At 39.0% G+C, this 21914-nt stretch overlaps 1 protein-coding gene across 9 annotated transcripts in view; it reads left to right on the forward strand.

Moving 5' to 3' along the window:
- LOC134481033 (immunoglobulin lambda-1 light chain-like) overlaps nt 1-21914 on the forward strand; it is a 357250-nt gene that overhangs the window by 229644 nt on the left and 105692 nt on the right. The window contains exons 1-2 of one of the 9 annotated variants that reach the window (XM_063270875.1): nt 8740-8879; nt 8988-9285. The exons of the other annotated variants lie outside the window; for them this stretch is intronic. Of the exons in view, the coding sequence (XP_063126945.1) occupies nt 8834-8879; nt 8988-9285 (344 nt within the window). The 5' untranslated portion in view covers nt 8740-8833. Of the gene's footprint in view, nt 1-8739; nt 8880-8987; nt 9286-21914 lie in introns of those variants that run through there. 9 annotated transcript variants of the gene reach the window in all.

The following is a 21914-nucleotide window of genomic DNA, read 5'->3' on the forward strand; positions in this document are numbered from 1 at the left end:
GAAACAGGGAAGAGCATATGTCACCAGCTTTACAGCACACCTAAAAGCTCTAGAACAAAAAGAAGCAAATATACCCAGGAGGAGTAGAAAGCAGGAAATAATCAAACTCAGAGCTGAAATCAACGAAGTAGAAACAAAAAGGACCATAGAAAGAATCAACAGAACCAAAAGTTGGTTCTTTGAGAAAATACAAGATGGATAAACCCTGAGACAGACTAACGAGAGGACACAGAGAGTATATATGAATTGACAAAATCAAAATTAAAAGGGAGCCATAACTACAGAATCAGAGAAAATTCAAAAAATCATCGGATCCTGCTACAAAAGCCTATATTCAACAAAACTTGAAAATCTGCAGGAAATGGACAATTTCCTAGACAAATACCAGGTACCAAAGTTAAATCAGGAACAGATAAACTATTTAAACAGCCCCATAACACCTAAAGAAGTAGAAGCAGTCACTAAAAGTCTCCCAACTAAAAAGAGCCCAGGTCCAGATGGGTTCAGTGCAGAATTCTATCAGACATTCATAGAAGACCTCATACCAACACTATCCAAACTATTCCACAAAATTGAAACAGATGGAGCACTACCAAATTCCTTCTATGAAGCTACAATTACTCTTATACCTAAACCTCACAAAGACTCAACAAAGAAATAGAACTACAGACCAATTTCCCTTATGAATATTGACAGAAAGATACTGAATAAAATTCTTGCAAACAGAATCCAAGAGCAAATCAAAAAATCATCCATTATGATCAAGGAGGCTTCATTCCAGGGATGCAGGGATGGTTTAATATATGGAAAACCGTCAACATAATCCACTATATAAACAAACTTGAAGATAAAAGCCACATGATCATTTCATTAGATGCTGAGAAACCATTTGACAAAATTCAACACCGCTTCCTGATAAAAGTCCTGGAAAGAATAGGAATTCAAGACCTGTACCCAAACATAGTAAAAGCCATATAGAGCAAACCAGTAGCTAACATTAAACTAAATGGAGAGAAACTTGAAGCAATCCCACTAAAATTAGGGACTAGACAAGGCTGCCCACTCTATCCATACTTATTCAATATAGTTCTTGAAGTGCCAGGCACAACAATCAGACAAAAAAGGAGATCAAAGGGATTCAGATTGGAAAGGAAAAAGTCAAAATATCACTAATTGCAGATGATATTATAGTATATTTAAGGGATCACAAAAGTTCCACCTGAGAACTACTAAAGCTGATAAACACCTTCAGCAAAATGACTGGGTATGAAATTAACTCAAATAAATCAGTAGCCTTCCTCTACACAAATGAGAAACAAGCCAAGAAAGAAGTTAGGGAAACAACATCCTTCACAATAGTCCCAAATAATATAAAGTACCTCGGTGTGACTTTAACCAAGCAAGTGAAAGAGCTGTATGATAAGAACTTCAAGCCTCTGAAGAAAGAAATTGAAGAAGACCTCAGAAGAAGGAAAGATCTCCCATGCTCATGGTTTGGCAGGATTAATATAGTAAAAATGGCCATTTTACCAAAAGCAATCTACAGATTCAATGCAATCCCCATCAAAATACCAATCCAATTCTTCAAAGAGTTAGACAGAACAATTTCCAAATTCATCTGGAATAAAAAAAAAAAAAACCCGGGATAGCTAAAACTATCCTCAACAATAAAAGAACTTCAGGGGGAATCACTATCCCTGAACTCAAGCAGTATTACAGAGCAATAGTGAAAAAACTGCATGGTATTGGTACAGAGACAGAAAGATAGACCAGCAGAATAGAATTGAAGACCCAGAAATGAACCCACACACCTATGGTCACTAGATTTTTGACAAAGGAGCCAAAACAATCAAATGGAAAAAAGATAGCATTTTCAGGAAATGGTGCTGGTTCAACTGGAGGTCAGCATGTAGAAGAATGCAGATTGATCCACTCTTATCACCCTGTACAAAGCTCAATTCCAAGTGCATCAAGGACCTCCAAATCAAACCAGATACACTCAAACTAATAGAAGAAAAAGTGGGGAAGAATCTCGAACACATGGGCACTGGAGAAAATTTCCTGAACAAAACACCAATGGCTTATGCTCTAAGATCAAGAATCGACAAATGGGATCTCATAAAACTGCAAAGCTTCTGTAAGGCAAAGGACACTGTGGTTAGGAGAAAATGGCAAGCAACAGATTGGGAAAAAATCTTTACCTAGCCTACAATGGATAGAGGACTCATATCCAAAATGTACAAAGAACTCACGAAATTAGACTGCAGGTAGACAAATAACCCTATTTAAAAATGGGGTTCAGAGCTAAACAAACAATTCACAGCTGAGGAATTCCAAATGGCTGAGAAACACCTAAAGAAATGTTCAATACCTTTAGTCATAAGGGAAATGGAAATGAAAACAACCCTGAGATTTCACCTCACACCAGTGAGAATGGCTAAGATCAAAAACTCAGGTGACAGCAGATGCTGGGGAGGATGTGTATAAAGGGGAACACTCCTCCTTTTTGGGTGGGATTGCAGACTGTTACAACCATTCTGGAAATCAGTCTGGAGGTTCCTCAGAAAATTGGACATTGAACTACCTGATGACCCAGCTCTACCTCTCTTGGGCATATACCCAAATGATGCCCCAACATATAACAAAGACACATGCTCCACTATGTTCATGGCAGCCTTATTTAAAATAGTCAGAAACTGGAAATAACCAAAATGCCCTTCAACAGAGGAATGGATACAGAAAATGCGGTACATTTACACAATGGAATATTACTCAGCTATCAAAAACAATGACTTTATGATACTCATAGGCAAATGGATGGAACTGGAAAATATCATCCTGAGTGAGGTAACCCAATCACAAAAAAAGCATACATGGTATGCACTCACTGTAAGTGGATATTAGCCCAAATGCTCGAATTACCCTAGATGTACAGAATACATGAAACTCAAGAAAGATGACCTAAATGTGAATGCTTCACTCCTTCTTTTTTTTTTTTTTTGGTTCTTTTTTTTCGGAGCTGGGGACCGAACCCAGGGCCTTGTGCTTCCTAGGTAAGCGCTCTACCACTGAGCTAAATCCCCAGCCCCTGCTTCACTCCTTCTTTAAAAGGGGAACAAGAATACCTTTGGGAAGGAATAGGGAGGCAAAGTTTAGAACAGAGGCAGAAGAAACACCCATTCAGAGCCTGCCCCACATGTGACCCATACTTTTACAGCCACCAAACTAGATAAGATGGATGAAGCAAAGAAGTGCACGCTCTTAGAAACCGGATGTAGCTCTTTCCTGAGAGACACAGCCAGAATACAGCAAATAAAGAGGCGAATGCCAGCAAAAAACAACTGAACTGAGAAAGGGGCCCCTGTTGAAGGAATCAGAGAAAGGACTGGAAGAGCTTGAAGGGGCTTGAGACCACATATGAACAACAATGCCAAGCAACCAGAGCTTCCAGTGACTAAGCCACTACCCAAAGACTATACATGGACTGATGCTGGTCTCCAACCACATAGGTAGCAATGAATAGCGTAGTAAGAGCACCAGTGGAAGGGGAAGCCCTTGCTTCTGCCAAGACTTAACCCCCAGTGAATGGAATTGTTGGGGGGAGTGTGGTAGTGGGGGAAAGATGGGGAGGGGAACACCCATATTTAAAGGGAGTGGGAGAGCTTAGGGGGATGTTGGCCTGGAAACCGGGAAAGGGAATAACAATGAAATGTAAATTAGAAATGCCCAAGTTAATAAAGATGGAAAAAAAAACAAGTACCACATAACAAAGCTAAATCAAGGTGAGACATTGTTTCCATACAGTTCCATAACTAATAAGGAAATAGAAGCAGACAAACAAACAAACAAACAAACATAAAATTTCCAACCATAAAAAGAGCAGGACCACATAGTTTTAGTGCAGAATTCTACTTGAATTTGAAAGAACAGCTAACACCAATACCCATCAACCTTTTCAAACTATGCCAAAAAATATAAACAAAAGGAGCACACTTCCACATTCATTACAGGGTGATAGTTACTGTGCCATATAATAAAAACCCAATAAAGCAAGAAAATTAAATCAAGTTCAGTTATGAGCATGGATGCAAAAATACTCAATAAAATGCTCACAAACCGATCCGAAATCTCATCCAATACATCTTTCACCATGATCAAGTAGGTTTCATTTCAGGAAAGTAGGGGTAGTTCAATATATTAAAATGCCTCAACAATATCCACTATATTAAGAAACTCAAAGAAATATCACAAGATCATCTCATTAGATGATGAAAACTATCTTACAAAATCCATGTTAAACCACATGGAGAGATGACAGATACAAGGCAGTAATTAAACAAACTAGAGACAATATACACCAAATCTACAGTGAACACCAAACTAAATGGAGATAAACTTAAACAATACCACTAAAATCAAGAACAAGGGAAGGCTAACAACTCTTTCTGAATCTTTTCTCTGCAGTATTTGAAATTCTCATAGAACAATAAAATAACTAAAGGAGATCAAAAGGACAAAAATTGCTTGTAGACAAGACCATAGAATTCTGACCTCTGAGAAACTATACCAGCAACTGCCAGAGACAGATGTAGATATTGACAGCCAAACCATTGAAATGGGGCCAGGGTCCCCTATGGAAGAATTAGGGGAAGAATTGGAGAAATTGTAGGGGTTAGTAAGCCCTTCAAGATGAACAGTATCAACTAACCTCGACTGCTGTGGTCTCCCAGACTAAGCTACCAACCAAAGAGTATACACAGGCTTTCCGAGGCGCATATGTAGTAGAGAAAAACCATGTCTGTCCTTAGTGGGAGAAGATGCAACTAATTCTGAAGAGGCCTGATGCCCCAGGGAAAGGGGATCCCTGGGGGTGACATCCTGACAGATATGAAGCAGAGGATAGATGGGAGGTGGAACTCTAGGAGGGGAGTCTAGGAGTCGGGAACCATTTGGGATGTAAATAAGTAACATAATCAACTAATTTTTAAAAATATGAAAAAAGAAATCAGTTAACTAAGTGAAAAGTAAGCGTATAGATTTGAAGAGGATATTCACGAGCTATACTCCTGACAGATGATTCACATTCAGAATGTGTGAAGAGTTTGAAAACCAAAGACTCATATAATAAATGGACTATAGGTCCAAATAGAAAATTCTCAAAATAATGTGAAAATTCCAACACTACAAATGAAAAGCCCTCTTTTGAGTTGTCAACTATGATTCCCAAAAGACTCCCTAAATATACAGTTAATTGCTATTGCCCTTGGTTAGACTACAGAGGTGTAAGACTACTACTGAGGACATTGCACATTACAAAACAGGTTCCAGAGGCTGCAGAGGTGCCAAGCTAGCACTGATCTAACTTCCCCTTCTCTGATGCAAAAATGCATGGTCCAACCAAGAGTCGACATGCAGACTTTCAAAGGAGTGATACGACCAACAGTCTGATGCAGCTATGACACTTATGAACTACATCAAGACCAGCACGTCACAATGACCCTATGGATGCAGTAGTGGCACATATACATTGGGAGTAACCAATACCTCTCTAACGTCATTTCAAAACTATTTAATAAATGATAGGCTATGTCTGGTACTGGAAACTGGGCTAATAACCCAGTGCTTGTGAATTGTTGTTGGAGGAGAATATACAGCCACAAATTTACTAACCCAACATAATCCTTAACAACAATTTATAAGCATCTATCTTTATGCCTGCAGATGAATGTAAATTTCTCCCCTCATCAAGGAAACTTATCTTTACAACAGGGAGAGACCACTAAAAAATGTCACGGTCAGTCGAAATACAGAGTCGTGGAATGCACTCCTAGTGGCAACATCAATAAATGACTTCCTCAATTAAAGTTCAAAGAACATTATGGAAGGAAATTTAGACAGATTATAAGATAAGAATATCAGAAAATTGATGTGAAACTGTGTCTCCTAGTAATATCAAAAAATCCTCCCATAGAGTATCAACGACATGATATCATAAATGTGACCTGAACAAGAACAATACCAGTAGATGTGCCAAAGTGTATGGAAAATAACCCATAAAGACCTAAATTCTACAAAGAGAAATATTGGCAATTAAAGATAGCTGGGAGCATGAGAGGTGGTCTTTTCAAGTAAAGAGCACAACAACTAATTGTTCAGCCAAATTTTAACCTCTAAGAAATGCATACACCGTTAGCAATATACAAATTAAGCAAGTTATACTGAGGGATATATTTGTATTTATAAATATGCAGGTAATAACAATTAGCAAAAGAAGAAGAGTAAGAAGAAGAGGGAGATGAAGTTGAAGGACATCAGAGAGTATTATCTGGGAGTATTTGGAGGGAGAAAAGGAAGAAACTAAATGAAACAAAACGGCAACACTAAATAGACTAAAAATATTTTATAAATATATGTGTAAGTGTAGCAATAATTACAAAAGAGGTCATAATTTGGGGAGTCAGGAAAATTAGATGTTAAGGGGGAAGAAATTGAGGTAAAGTTATATAAATATTGTCCTTGTGTGTAATATTCACAAAAATTAATAAATAAAGTTGAATTGCCTATTACATGAAAATCCATTGATTTGTTATTATTATGCTTACAAGCAGCTAAAGAAACAAAAAATAACTCATTATTTGAACAAAAATTGCAATTAAAATGACAATTTAATTTGTGGTAAATTTATTAATTATTCCTCATTGAAACTATAGATGCTTCTTCTGAATTCTATGGCCACAGCTAAATTATTCCCTCTTCAGTGCTGGTGAACTTGAAAGGCAGTCCTGGCCTATATCATAGATGCACATTAATAGTAGTTTTCAGTTCAACTCACTTGTATAACTGACACAAATCCTTGGGACTATGAGTCAGAACTGGGTTTCTTTAATGCCTGTCTAAGAGGCAGACATCTGGGGTACCTACACCACTGCCTGCAGACCTCAGAATCTCTTTCCTTTCTCTTGAATCATGCAACATTTACAGGTGCTTATATCATCCTCTACCCCAAGATTCTAGGTCTTTTCAGGACTCTGAGACTGAAGTATGCTACAGTAAAAAAAGGAAGCAACCATTATACTACACTTACAGGACCTGGATTTGGTAGGGGGACCTGGAAGCCCCTGGAAGGTATTTCTTCTTTGAAAATCCAGGGATAGGAACTCAGAGAGAGTATGTTTTCCCTTTGGCAGGAGCAGGCCTCCTTACATAGGAAAATAGGGAAATAACTGGTTTTATGAAAAGACACATGTGGAATTCCTGACTGAACTGTGAAATATATGATATAACAACGATACTAACAGATATAAATGATGGTGTTATTTGGACACAACAATTGTTGACCAGTTCTCATTGAGATGGCTCTAACTTTAGCTTAAACAACTTAAGATCACGAATTGATTCATGTATTTACATTCAGGTAATTTTCTAATTCATATTTTTAATTCACTTATAGATGAAGATCCTTCTACTAAACAAGTGGTAAAACACAGCACCACAGAGATTAGTGCCTGATTCTCCCACACGTGATTGTCCACACAGAGATTGTCCCTGCCACACCTCCTTGAACAACGTGACTCTCTCCTCACTGTCCTATACTAAACATGCTAGTGTGGGTACACCTGGTACACTCAAACTGGAATCCCTCCCCCTTCTCCCCACACTGTTAACTCTCCTGTGCTGTGGTCAACTGAGACAGAAGTTCCTGCTATGAGTCCTAAGGTCAGCAGGGGGTGATAGAGCTGCAGTAAAGACAAGCCAGGGTTCTCCATAGATGGCAACCCTGGAGCTCAAAGACACTTCAAACCAGAGAATCCATTCCATGATCTGAACTGTAGTTCTTAAATTGGATCAGATTTATATTATAAAACCAAAGAATACTGACAGATATATGGGAAACAGCAAAAAAATGTATGGGAATAGCCTGGTCCCACCAACCATCCTCGGCAACCTTCTTCATGGAGTCCCTGGAGATTCACCCTGATGTTTGAGCACTCTAGAAAGATACTCAGTGTGAGAGCATGGGATCCCTGTGCTTTTTACAGAACATGGCTGCTTATGATTTTTCCTACTATATCAGTCCAACAGTTTCTTGCGTTCCACCTGCCTGAGTATTTTCTTTAAATCTCAACCACTATTCCATTTCCACATGCTACAAACATCTTATGGGAGGCTGCAGCACTTGTGCTCACAAGTAGTCTCAGACAGGATGGGGACACTGTCCGCTCCAGAATGAGCCTCTTTAGAATCTGAAAAAAGGTGTGAATTCTCATACTGCTTCAGGTCACATCTCTGATACTGAATATTTCCCTGAGTCAAACACAAGTCCTTTCCATCTGAACAAATTCTATACAACTCTACCCCTAAGGACCTTCACAGAACAAAGAGAAACTTAAAGGTATTTATTGAGTAGGCCTGATGAAAAAGATTCTCAATGTGTGCCTTAAAATAGATCATGTTAACATTGAAAAAAAAAAGGACAAAATGAATCCTCATGAGACTTAGTACTCTACTTTCGTAGTGGGGGCATCATATGTGGAAGCAGTCACAGTATCTGAAATTAAAAAAAAGACTATAAAGAGTCTACAAAAGCGTCTGATTGTATACTTACCAAGCAACATGCTCTATAAGAAAAGAATTAGGCAATACCCTAATGAAAAGGGACACTGTTCTAGTACAGTTCACACCTCCCTAACCCTCCTTGTGGAGCAGTATGGATGGAATAAATTTGCATAAGTACCTATTACCTCCTCAAAAGACTATAGATGCTATAAAAGAAGCCTGCAGAGAACCAGTTGGGCAGTGATTGTAGAACACTGAGCTCAGAGGCATCTTCATCATGGCCTGGACCTCTCTTCTTCTACCTCTTCTCTCTCTGTATGCAGGTAAATTTCTCAGCCCGGACCTCAAGTTCACCCTAGATTTTGAATTCAGGCAGAAGTCTAGAGGATTAGTCTTTATGCATTGACCTCTCTTTGTGCTCTTTCTAACAGGTTCTGTGACCAGCTATGAGCTGATCCAACCACCTTCAGCATCAGTCACTCTGGGAAATACTGTCTCACTCACTTGTGTTGGAGATGAATTACCAAAAAGATATGCTTATTGGTATCAACAAAAGCCAGACCAGTCCATTGTGAGAGTGATATATGAGGATAGCAAGCGGCCCTCAGGCATCTCTGACCGATTCTCTGGGTCCAGCTCTGGGACAACAGCCACTCTGACAATCCGTGACGCCCAGGCTGAGGATGAGGCTGATTATTACTGTCACTCAACATATAGTGATGATAAACTTCCACAGTGATTTAGACATATGGGGAAGTGACTCACAAACCCGTTATCTATATCTTGTATGGTCTTTCTTTAGCCAGAGGTGGACCATAGACCAACCTATAAAAATATCTGTGCCTACTTTATCTACATATGAGATTTCTAAGCTAAACTTTCCTTCAAGTTCTCCAGGAGATTATGTAGTGAGTGGATTGCACAGATTTTGGATACACTGATAAAATATTTATTTAGTTAAAGAATAATAAGGGAAAGGTGACATGAGTGAAGAGAAAGATGAATGAGATATCGATCAAGTTCCATTTCCTTATTTGTATGTGTGAGCCTACATTAGGAAAGCGTCTGTAAATTACTTCCTTTGGGAGTTCAACTAGGCATTGCTTCTGAAATCCTAGGTTGTTATGGCAGAGCGCTATGTTGAACACAGGATTCTAGAATAGTAGATATAAAGGGTTCTCAATCAAATTAAATACATCCAATGAAGAGGTTCTTTTTAGTGATATGAGCAGTTATGAGCAGCTATGAGCCATCTCTGCAACATGAACTTCACAAACAATCTTTCTACAAGGATTTCTTGAAGACAAAGAAACCATGGTAGAAGTCAAGATTGTATCAATAACTCAGTTTAGGGTATCACCACAAATGATCTCATGTGTTTACTTTTCTTCTTCCACCTGCCTCATCATAATTGTGTGAGATACCTGTGGCTCAATTTTTCTCTTTTAATTTTATTCAAGAAAACAAATATGAAGACCATTAACATCAGGGAACCTGAGGATACTTTCTATCCAGAAGAATTTCTTTTTTTCCTTTTTTTCCTTTATTAATGTGAGTATTTCTTATTTACATTTCGAATGCTATTCCCTTTCCCAGTTTCTGGGCCAACATCCCCCTAACCCCTCCATTTCCCCTTCTATATGCGTGTGCCCCTACCCATCCTGCCCCCATTACCACTCTCCCCCCAACAATCATGTTCACTGAGGGTTCAGTCTTAGCAAAACCAAGGGCTTCCCCTTCCACTGGTGCTCTTACTAGGATGTTCATTGTTACCTATGAAGTTGGAGCCCATGGTCAGTCCATGTATAGTCTTTGTGCAGTGGCTTAGTCCCTGGAAGCTCTGGTTGCTTGGCATTGCTGTTCATATGGGGTCTCGAGCCCCTTCAAGCTCTTCCAGTCCTTTCTCTGATTCCTTCAACGGGGGTCCCGTTCTTAGTTCAGTGGTTTGCTGCTGGCATTCGCCTGTGTATTTGCTGTATCCTGGCTGTGTCTCTCAGGAGAGATCTACATCCGGTTCCTGTCAGCCTGCACTTCTTTGTTTCATCCATCTTATCTGGTTTGGTGGCTTTATATGTGTGGGCCACATGTGGGGCAGTCTCTGAATGGGTGTTCCTTCTGCCTCTGTTGTAATCTCTGCTTTCCTATTCCCTGAAATGGTATTCTTGTTCCCCTTTTAAAGACAGAGTGAAGCATTCGCATTTTGGTTATCCTTCTTGAGTTTCATGTGTTCTGTGCATCTAGGGTAATTTAAGCATTTGGGCTAATATCCATTTAAAATGAGTGCATACCATGTATGTTTTTCTATGATTGGTTTACCTCACACAGGATGATATTTTCCAGTTTCATGCATTTGCTTATGAATTTCATAAAGTCATTGTTTTTGATAGCTGAGTAATATTCCATTGTGTAGATGTACCACATTTTCTGTATCCATTCCTCTGTTGAAGGGCATCTGGGTTCTTTCCAGCTTCTGGCTATTATACATAAGGCTGCTATGAACACAGTGGAACACGTGTCTTTTTTATATGTTGGGGCATCTTTGGGGTATATGCCCAAGAGAGGTATAGCTGGGTCCTCAGGTAGTTCAATGTCCAATTTTCTGAGGAACCTCCAGACTGATTTCCAGAATGGTTTTACCAGTCTGCAATCCCACCAATAATGGGGGAGTGTTAATCTTTCTCCACATCCTCGCCAGCCTTTGCTGTCACCTGAGTTTTTGATCTTAGCCATTCTCACTGGTGTGAGGTGAAATCTAAGGGTTCTTTTAATTTGCATTTCCCTTATGATTAAAGATGTTGAACTTTTCTTTAGGTGTTTCTCAGCCATTCGGCCTTCCTCATCTGTGATTTCTTTATTTAGCTCTGAACCCCATTTTTTTTAGTATTTTTTTCTTTATTGACTTCAGTATTTCTTACTTACATTTGGATTGTTATTCCCTTTCCCTGTTTCCGGGCCAACATCACCCTAACCCCTCCACCTCCCCTTCTTGATGGGTGTTCCCCACCCCATCTTCCCCCCATTACCGCCCTCCCCCAACAATCATATTCACTTGGGTGAACTCCATCTTTTATAGGGTTATTTGTCTCCCTGCGGTCTAACTTCTTGAGTTCTTTGTATATTTTAGATATAAGTCCTCTATCCGTTGTAGGATGGGTAAAGATCTTTTCCCAATCTGTTGGTTGCCATTTTGTCCTAACCACAGTGTCCTTTGCTTTACAGAAGCTTTGCAGTTTTATGAGATCCCATTTGTCGATTCTTGATCTTAGAGCATAAGCCATTGGTGTTTTGTTCAGGAAATTTTTTCCAGTGCCCATGTGTTCCAGATGCTTCCCTAGTTTTTCTTCTATTAGTTTGAGTGTATCTGGTTTGATGTGGAGGTCCTTGATCCACTTGGACTTAAGCTTTGTACAGGGTGATAAGAATGGAAAGATCTGCATTCTTCTACATGCTGACCTCCAGTTCAACCAGCACCATTTGCTGAAAATGCTATCTTTTTGCCATTGGATGGTTTTGGCTCCTTTGTCAAAAATCAAGTGACCATAGGAGTGTGGGTTCATTTCTGGGTCTTCAGTTCTATTCCGCTGGTCTATCTGTCTGTCTCTGTACCAATACCATGCAGTTTTTATCACTATTGCTCTGTAATACTGCGTGAGTTCAGGGATAGTGATTCCCCCAGAAGTCCTTTTATTGTTGAGGAGAGTTTAAGCTATCCTGGGGTTTTTGTTATTCCAGATGAATTTGCAAATTGTTCCATCTAACTCTTTGATGAATTGGATTGGTATTTTGATGGGGATTGCATTGAATCTGTAGATTGCTTTTGGTAAAATGGCCATTTTTACTAGGTTAATCCTGCCAATCCATGAGCATGGGGGATCTTTCCATCTTCTGAGGTCTTCTTCAATTTCTTTCCTCAGACGCTTGAAGTTCTTATTGTACAGATCTTTTACTTGCTTGGTTAAAGTCACACCGAGGTACTTTATATTATTTGGGACAGTTATGAAGGGTGTCGTTTCGCTAATTTCGTTCTCGGCTTGTTTCTCTTTTGTGTGGAGGAAGGCTACTGATTTATTTGAGTTAATTTTATACTCAGCCACTTTGCTGAAGTTGTTCATCAGCTTTGGTAGTTCTCTGGTGGAACTTTTGGGATCACTTAAATATACTATCATACCATCTGCAAATAGTGATATTTTGACTTCTTCTTTACCAATCTGATCTCCTTTTGTTGTCTGATTGCTCTGGCTAGAACTTCAAGAACTATATTGAATAAGTGGGGAGAGAGTGGGCAGCCTTGTCTAGTCCCTGATTTTAGTGGGATTGCTTCAAGTTTCTCTCCATTTAGTTTAATGTTAGCGACTGGTTGGATGTATATCGCTTTTACTATGTTTAGGTATGGGCCTTGAATTCCTATTCTTTCCAGGACTTTTATCATGAAGAGCTGTTGAATTTTGTCAAATGCATTCTCAACATCTAATGAAATGATCATGTGGTTTTGTTCTTTCAGCTTGCTTATATAATGGATCACGTTGATGGTTTTCCGTATATTAAACCATCCCTGCATTCCTGGGATGAAGCCTACTGGATCATGGTGGATGATTGTTTTGATGTGCTCTTGGATTTGGTTTGCCAGAATTTTATTGAGTATTTTTGCATTGACATTCATAAGGGAAATTGGTCTGAAGTTCTCTTTCTTTGTTGGGTCTTTGTGTGGTTTAGGTATAAGAGTAATTGTGGCTTCATAGAAGGAATTCGGTAGTGCTCCATCTGTTCCAATTTTGTGGAATAGTTTGGATAATAATGATATGAGGTCTTCTATGAAGGTCTGATAGATTTCTGCAATAAACCCGTCTGGACCTGAGCTCTTTTTGGTTGGGAGACCTTTAATGACTGATTCTATTTCCTTAGGAGGGATGGGGTTGTTTAACTGGTTTATCTGTTCCTGATTATCTTTGGTACCTGGTATCTGTCTAGGAAATTGTCCATTTCCTGCAGATTTTCAAGTTTTATTGAATATAGGCATTTGTAGTAGGTCTGATGATTTTCTGAATTTCCTCTGAATCTGTAGTTATGTCTCCCTTTTCATTTCTGATTTTGTTAATTTGGACACACTCTCTGTGTCCTCTCGTTAGTCTGGCTAAGGGTTTATCTATCTTGTTGATTTTCTCAAAGAACCAACTTTTGGTTCTGTTGATTCTTTCTATGGTCCTTTTTGTTTCTACTTGGCTGATTTCAGCTCTGAGTTTGATTATTTCCCACCTTCTACTCCTCCTGGGTGTATTTGCTTCTTTTTGTTCTAGAGCTTTTAGGTGTGCTGTCAAGCTGCTGACTTATGCTCTCTCCTGTTTCTTTCTGCAGGCACTCAGAGCTATGAGTTTTCCTCTTAACACAGCTTTCATGTGTCCCATGAGTTTGGGTATGTTGTACCTTCATTTTCATTAAATTCTAAGAAGTCTTTAATTTCTTTATTTCTTCCTTGACCAGGTTATCGTTGAGTAGAGCATTGTTCAACTTCCATCTATATGTGGGTGTTCTTCCCTTATTGTGATTGAAGACCAGCTTTAGGCCGTGGTGGTCTGATATCACTCATGGGATTATTTCTATCTTTCTGTATCTGTTGAGGCCTGTTTTTTGACCAATTATATGGTCAGTTTTGGAGAAAGTACCATGAGGTGCTGAGAGGTATGTATATTCTTTTGCTTTAGGATAGAATGTTCTATAAATATCTGTTAAGTCCATTTGGTTCATGACTTCTCTTAGTCTGTCTACATCTCTGTTTAATTTCTGTTTCCATGACTTATCCATTGATGAGAGTGGGGTTTTGAAATCTCCTACTATTATTCTGTGAGGTGCAATGTGTGTTTTGAGTTTTAGTAAGGTTTCTTTTACGTATGTAGCTGCCCTTGTATTTGGGGCATAGATATTTGGAATTGAGAGTTCATCTTGGTGGATTTTTCCTTTTATGAATATCACGAGTCCTTCCTTATCTTTTTTGATGACTTTTAATTGAAAATTGATTTTATTTGATATTAGAATGGCTACTCCAGCTTGCTTCTTCCAAATATTTGCTTAGAAAGTTGTTTTCTAGCCTTTCACACTGAGGTACTCTCTGTCTTTGTCTCTGAGGTGTGTTTCCTGTAGGTAGCAGAATGCAGGGTCGTCATTGCGTCATTTAATAAGAATGGATACAGAAATCTTAGTACATTTACACAACAGAGTACTACCCATCTATTAAAAAAATGACTGCATGAAATTCTTAGGTAAATGGATAGAACTAGAAAATATCATTCTGAGTGAGGTAACCCAGTCACAAAAGAACACCCATAGTATGCATTCATTTATAAGTGGATATGAGCCCAAAAGCATGGAATACCTAAGAAAAATTCATAAATCATATGAATATCAATATGAAGGAATACAAAATACTCACAGGAAGTAATGCAGGGGAAAGAGTGTATGAGGGACCGAAGAAAAGGTCATCCAGAGACTGACCCATCTGTTGATCCATCCCATAAGCATCTACCAAACCTAGTCACTGTTGCTGATGCCAAAAAGTGCTTGCTGACAGAAGTCAGATATGGGTGTCTCCTGAGAGGCTGTGCGAGAGACCTACTGATACAGATGAGGATGTTTATACCTAACCATTTGATTGAACAAGGGGATCCCAATGGATGAGTTAGAGCAAAGACTGAAGGAGCTGAAGAGGTTTGCAACACCATTGGAAGAACAACAATGTCAACCAACCAGACCCCACCAGAGCTCCCAGGGACTAAACCACCAACAAATGAGTACACATGGAAGGACTCATGGCTCCAGCCACATATGTGGCAGAGGATGGCATTCTCCAATATCAAGAGGAGAAAAAGGCCATTTTCCTGGTAAGGCTTCTTTCACCAACGTAGAGTAATGCCAGGGTGTTAAGGTTGGAGTGCGTGGGTGACTGTGGGCACATCCTAATAGAAGCATGTGGAGAAGGGAGCAGGTATAAAAGAGGGGGAAAGGGGTATAGCATTTGAAATGCAAATACATAAAATATCCAAGAAAAATAAAATTTAAAAAGGAAAGGAAAAAATTATACTTCAACACAAAAAAATAAAATGGGGGACATCAAGAAAGCTGACATCATTTTATCAGTTTTCTTTGCTTTTTTATTTTTTATTAGATATATTTCTTTGCTTATATTTTAAACGTTATTTCCCTTCCTGGTTTGCTGCTATAAGTGCACATTTCCTCTCGTCACCGTCCCCCATATGGGTATTCCCCCTATGTATCCCCATTATTGACCCCCCCATATTACCCTGCACTAGGGGTTCCAATCTTGGCAGAACCAAGCACTTACTCTCCACTGGTGCCCCAACAAGGCTATTATCTGCTACATATGCAGTTGGAGGCCTGGGTCGGTCCATGTATAGTCTTTCCATAGTGGTTTAGTCCCTGGAAGCTGTGGTTGATTGGCATTCTTGTTTTTATAGGGTAGCAAGCTCCTTCGATTCTTTCAATACTTCCTCTAATTCTCCCCAAGTGGATCCTCTTCTCAATTCAGTAGTTTGCTGCTAGCATTGACCTCTGCACTGGACATGGTCTGGATATGTCTCTCAGGAGAGATCTACATCCGGTTCCTGTCAGCCTGCACTTCTTTGTTTCATCCATCTTATCTAATTGGGTGGCTGTATATGTATGGGCCACATGTGGGGCAGGTTCTGAATGGGTGTTCCTTCTGCCTCTGTTGTAAACTTTGCCTTCCTATTCCCTCCCCAGGGTATTCTTGTTCCCCTTTTAAAGAAGGAGTGAAGCATTCGCATTTCGATCATCCTTCTTGAGTTTCATGTATTCTGTGCATCTAGGGTAATTCAAGCATTTGGGATAATTGCCACTAATCAATGAGTGCATACCATGTGTGTTTTTCTGTGATTGGGTTACCTCACACAGGATGATATTTTCCACTTCCATCCATATGCCTATGAATTTCATAAGGTCGTTCTTTTTCTTAGCAGAGTAGTATTCCACTGTGTAGATGTACCACATTTTTCTGTATCCATTCCCCTGTTGAAGGGCATCTGGGTTCTTTCCAGCTTCTGGCTACTATAAATAAGGCTGCTATGAATATAGTGGAGCATGTGTCTTTGTTGTAGGTTGGAGCATCTTTTGGGTATATGCCCAAGAGTGGTATAGCTGGGTCCTCAGGTACTGCAATATCCAATTTTCTGAGGAACATCCAGACTGAATTCCAGAGTGGTTGTACCAGTTTCCAATCCCACCAACATTGGAGGAGTGTACCTCTTTCTCCACATCCTCGCCAGCATCTGCTGTCACCTGAATTTTTTGTCTTAACCATTCTGGTGTGAGGTGGAATCACAGGGTTGTTTTGATTTGCATCTCCCTGATAACGAAGGATGTTGAATATTTCTTTAGGTTCTTTTTGGACATTCGACAAACCTCAGCTGAGAATGTTTTGTTTGGCTCTGCACCCAATTTTTAGTAGGATTATTTGACTCTTTAGAGTCTAACTTCTTGAATTCTTTGTATATTTTAGATATTAGACCTCTATCAGATGTAGGATTGGTAAAGAACTCTTCCCAATCCGTTGGTTGCCATTTTGTCTCAATGACAGTGTCTTTTGCTTTACAAAAGCTTTGCACTTTTATGTGGTCCCATTTGTTGATACTGATCTTAGCGCATGAGCCATTAGTGTTTTGTTCAGGAAATTTTCCCCAGTGCCCATGCGTTTGAGACTTTTTCCCATTTTTTCTTCTATCAATTTGGGTATATCAGGTTTGATGTGGAGGTCCTTGATCCACTTTACTTAAGCTTCCTCCATGGTGATAAGATTGGATCAATTTGCAATCTTCTGCTTGCTGACATCCAGTTGAACAAGCACCATTTGTTGAAAATGCTATCTTTTTTTCCATTGAATGGTTTTACCTCCTTTATCAAAGATCAAGTGACTATAGGAGTGTGGGTTCATTTCTGGATCTTCAGTTCTATTTCACTGGTCTTTCTGTCTGTCTCTGTACCAATGCCATGCTTTTTTATCACTATTGCTCTGTAATACTGCTTGAGTTCAGAGACAGTGATTCCCCCGGAACTCCTTTTATTGTTGAGGATAGTTTTAGCTATCCTGGGTTTTTTGTTATTGCAAATGAATTTGCAAATTGCTCGTTCTATCTTTATAAAGAATTGAGTAGGGATTTTGATGGGTATTGCATTGAATCTGTAGATTGCTTTTGGCAAAATGGCCATCTTTACTATATTAATCCTGCCAATCCATAAGCATGGAAGATCTTTTCATCTTCTGAGAGCTTCCTCAATTACTTTCTTCAGAGACTTGAAGTTTTTATCATACAGATCTTTCACTTGCTTGGTTAAAGTCACACAAAGATATTTTGTATTATTTGGGACTATTGTGAAGGGTGGCATTTCCTTAATTTCCTTCTCAGCCTGTTTATCCTTTGAGTAGAGGAAAGCTACTGATTTGTTTGAGTTACTTTTATATCCCAACGTTTTACTGAAGTTATTTATCAGGTTAAGTGGTTCACTGGTGGAACTTTTGTGGTCACTTAAGTACACTATCATATCATCTACCAATAGTGATATTTTGATTTCTTGCCTTCAATTTTATATCCCTTTGACAGCCTTTCACTGTCTGATTGCTCTGGTTAGGACTTCAAGTACTATATTGAATAAGTAGGGCAGCCTTCTCTAGTCCCTGATTTTAGTGGGATTGCTTCAATTTTCTCTCCCTATAGTTTGATGTTAGTGACTGGTTTGCTGTACATTGATTTTACTGTGATAAGCTATGGGCTTGAATTCCTGATCTTTCCAGGACTTCTGTCATGAAGGGGTGTTGAATTTTGTCAAATGCTTTGTCAATATCTAATGAAAGGATCATGTGGTTCTTATCTTTCAGTTTGTTTCTATAGTGGATTACATTGATGGATTTTTGTGTGTTGAACCATCCCTGCATTCCTGGGTTGAAGTCTACTTGATCACGTTGGATGATCATTTTGATGTGTTCTTGGATTTGGTTTGCAGGAATTTTATTGAGTACTTTTACATTGATATTCATACGGGAAATTGGTCTGAAGTTGTCTTTCTCTGTTGGGACTTTGTGTGGTTTTGGTATAAGAGTAATTGTGGCTTCGTAGAAGGAATTTGGTATATTGCTCTGTCTGTTTCTATTTTGTAGCATAATTTGGATAGTATTGGTATGAGGTCTTCTCTGAAGGTCTAATAGAATTCTGCAATGAACCCATCTGGACCTGGGCTCTTTTTGGTTGGGAGACTTTTAGTAACTGCTTCTATTTCTTTAGGTGTTATGGGGTTGATTATATGGTTTATTTCTTTCTGATTTAACTTTGGTACCTGGTATCTGTCCAGAAAATTGTCCGTTTCTTACAGATTTTCCAGTTTTGGTGAATATAGTCTTTTGTAGTAGGATCTGATGATTTTTTTAATTTCTTCAGATTCTGTTGTTATGTCTTACTTTTCATTTCTGATTTTGTTAATTTGGATACACTCTCTGTGACCTCTGGTTATTCTCACTAAGGGTTTATTTATCTTGTTGATTTTCTCAAACCACCAGTTGCTGGTTTTCTTGATGCCTTGTATACTCCTTTGCATTTCTACTTGGTTTATTTCAGCACTGAGTTTGATTATTTCCTGCCTTCTACTCCTCTTGTGTTTATTTATTTATTTTTGTTCTAGAGCTTTAAAGTATGCTGTCAACCTGCTGGCATATGCTCTCTCCTGTTTCTTTCTTCAGGCACTCAGAACTATGAGTTTTCCTCTTAGTACTCCTTTCATTGTGTCCTGGAAGTTTGGGAACTTGTATCTTCATTTTCATTAAATTCTAAGAAGTCTTTAATTTCTTTATTTCTTCCTTGACCAAGTTGTCATTGAGTAGAGCATTGTTCAACTTCCATGTATATGTGGGCTTTCTGTCATTATTGTTGTTATTGAAGACCAGTCTTAGTGTGTGATTATTTGACAGGATGCATGGGATTATTTCTATCTTCCTTTATCTGTTGAGGCCTGTTTTGTGGTCAGTTTTGGAGAAAGTTCCATGAGCTGCTGAGATGAAGGTATATCTTTTTGTTTTAGGGTGGAATGTTCTATAAATATCTGTTAAATCCATTTGGTTCATAATTTCTTTTAGTTTCTCTATGATTCTGTTTAATTTCTGTTTCCATGATCTGTCCAGGATTCAAAGCTCCTGCTATTATCGTGTGAGGTACAATGTGTGCTTTGAGCTTTAGTAAGGTTTCTTTTATGAATGTAGGTGCCCTTGCATTTGGAGCATAGATACTTAGGATTGATAGTTCATCTTGGTGGATTTTTCCTTTGATGGATATGAAGTGTCCTTCTTTATCTTTTTTAGTGACTTTCGGTTGAAAGTCAATTTTATTTAATATTATAATGGCAACTCCAGCTTGTTTCTTCAGGCCATTGGCTTGGAAAGCTGTTTTCCAGCAATTTACTCTGAGGTAGTGTCTGTCCTTTTCTCTGAGGTATGTTTCCTGCATGTAGCAAAATGCGGGTTCCTATTTATGTATCCATTCTGTTAGTCTATGTCTTCTTATTTGGGGAATTAGGTCCATTGATGTTGAGAGATATTAAGGAATAGTGATTGTTGCTTCTGTTGTTTTTCGTTGTTAGAGGTAGAATTATGGGTTTTTTTTGTTCCTTTTTTGGTTTCATTGCAAGGAAATTATATTGTTACATTCTGTATGGTGTAATTTCACTCCTTGTATTGGAGTTTTCCATCTATTATCCTTTGTAGGCCTGGATTTGTAAAAATTTATTGTGTAAATTTGGTTTCCTCATGGAATTTTTTTTCTCCGTCTATGTCAAGTGAAAGTATTGTTGGATACAGTAACTTGGGCTGGCATTTGTGTTCTCTTAGGGTCTGTATGACATATATTCAAGATCTTCTGGCTTTCATAGTCTCCGGTGAGAAGTCTGGTGTAATTCTTATGGGTCTGCCTTTATAAGTCACTTGATCTTTTTCCCTCACTGCTTTTAAAATTCTTTGTTTGTTTTGTGCATTTGTTATTTTTAACTATTATATGAAGGGCAGAATTTCTCTTCTGGTCCAATCTATTTTGGAGTTTGGAGGCTTCTTGTATGTTTATGGGTATCTCTTACTTTAGGTTAGGGAAGTTTTCTTCTATAATTTTGTTGAATATATTTACTGACCCTTTATGTTGGGAGTCTTCAATTTCTTCTATACCAATTATCCTTAGGTTCGATCTTCTCATTGTGTCCTGGATTTCCTGTATGTTTTGGGCTAGGAGCTTTTTGTGTTTTACATCATTTTTGACAGTTGTGTCAATGTCTTCTATGGTATCTTCTGCCCCTGAGATTCTCTCTTTGATCTCTTCTATTCTGTTGGTGATGCTTGCATCTATGGCTTATGTCTCTTCCTTTGGTTTTCTGTATCCAGGGTTGTCTCCCTTTGTGCTTTCTTTATTTTTTCTATTTCCATTTCCAATTTGTTCACCTGTTTGGTTGTGTTTTCCTGTAATTTTTTCAGGGATTTTTGTGTTTACTCTCTAAGGGCTTCTACTTGTTTACTTATGTTTTCCTATATTTCTCGAAGGGTGTTCTTTATATCTTTCTTAAACTCCTCCATCATTATCAAGAAATGTGATTTTAAATCTAAATCTTGCTTTTCTGGTGTGTTTAGATATCCAGTATTTTCTTTGGTGGAAGAACTGGGCTCTGATGATGCCAATAGTCTTGGTTTCTTTTGCTTAATTTCCTGTGCTTGCCTCTAGCCACTGGGTTGTCTCTGGTGTTTGCTTGTCTTGCTGTTTCTAAGGGTGACTTGACCCTGCTGTAAGCCTCTGTGTCAGCACTCCTATAGAACTGTTTTCCTGTTTTCCTTCAGCCTTTCCTGAGAACAGGTGCTCTGATTTCAGCTGTGTTGGCGCTTCTCTAGACTGTCTTTCAACTCTAGGAGCAGGCAGGAATCAAAGGGTCCAGTCCCTGATTGCTCACGTAGGTCCTTGCAGCCAGAGGGCACACTTGGAACTGTGCAATTCTCTCCTGGGTCTGGACTGTGGGCAAAGTGTAGTCTCCTCAGACTTCTCAGAATATCCATATTTCTATGGGTTCAGCTCTCTCCCCCAAGGGATTTGAGTGCAGGGAGATGTCTGACCAGTTCGGTTCGGTCCTGGGTGTAGACCATTACCATGGGTACCGGCGACTGTCTGTTCTGATATTCCTGTGTCCATAGACTCTGTGCAGTTTCTCCTTGGACCAGGGATGTGGACTGAGGTGTGCCGAGGTGACAGTCTGTCCGGGGCCTCAGGATGTCTGCACTCCTTGGTAGTCCACTCTCTTCCCCACAGGATTTGGGTGCA

The sequence above is a fragment of the Rattus norvegicus genome, chromosome 11 (genome assembly GCF_036323735.1).
Source record: "Rattus norvegicus strain BN/NHsdMcwi chromosome 11, GRCr8, whole genome shotgun sequence".
Taxonomy (NCBI): domain Eukaryota; kingdom Metazoa; phylum Chordata; class Mammalia; order Rodentia; family Muridae; genus Rattus; species Rattus norvegicus.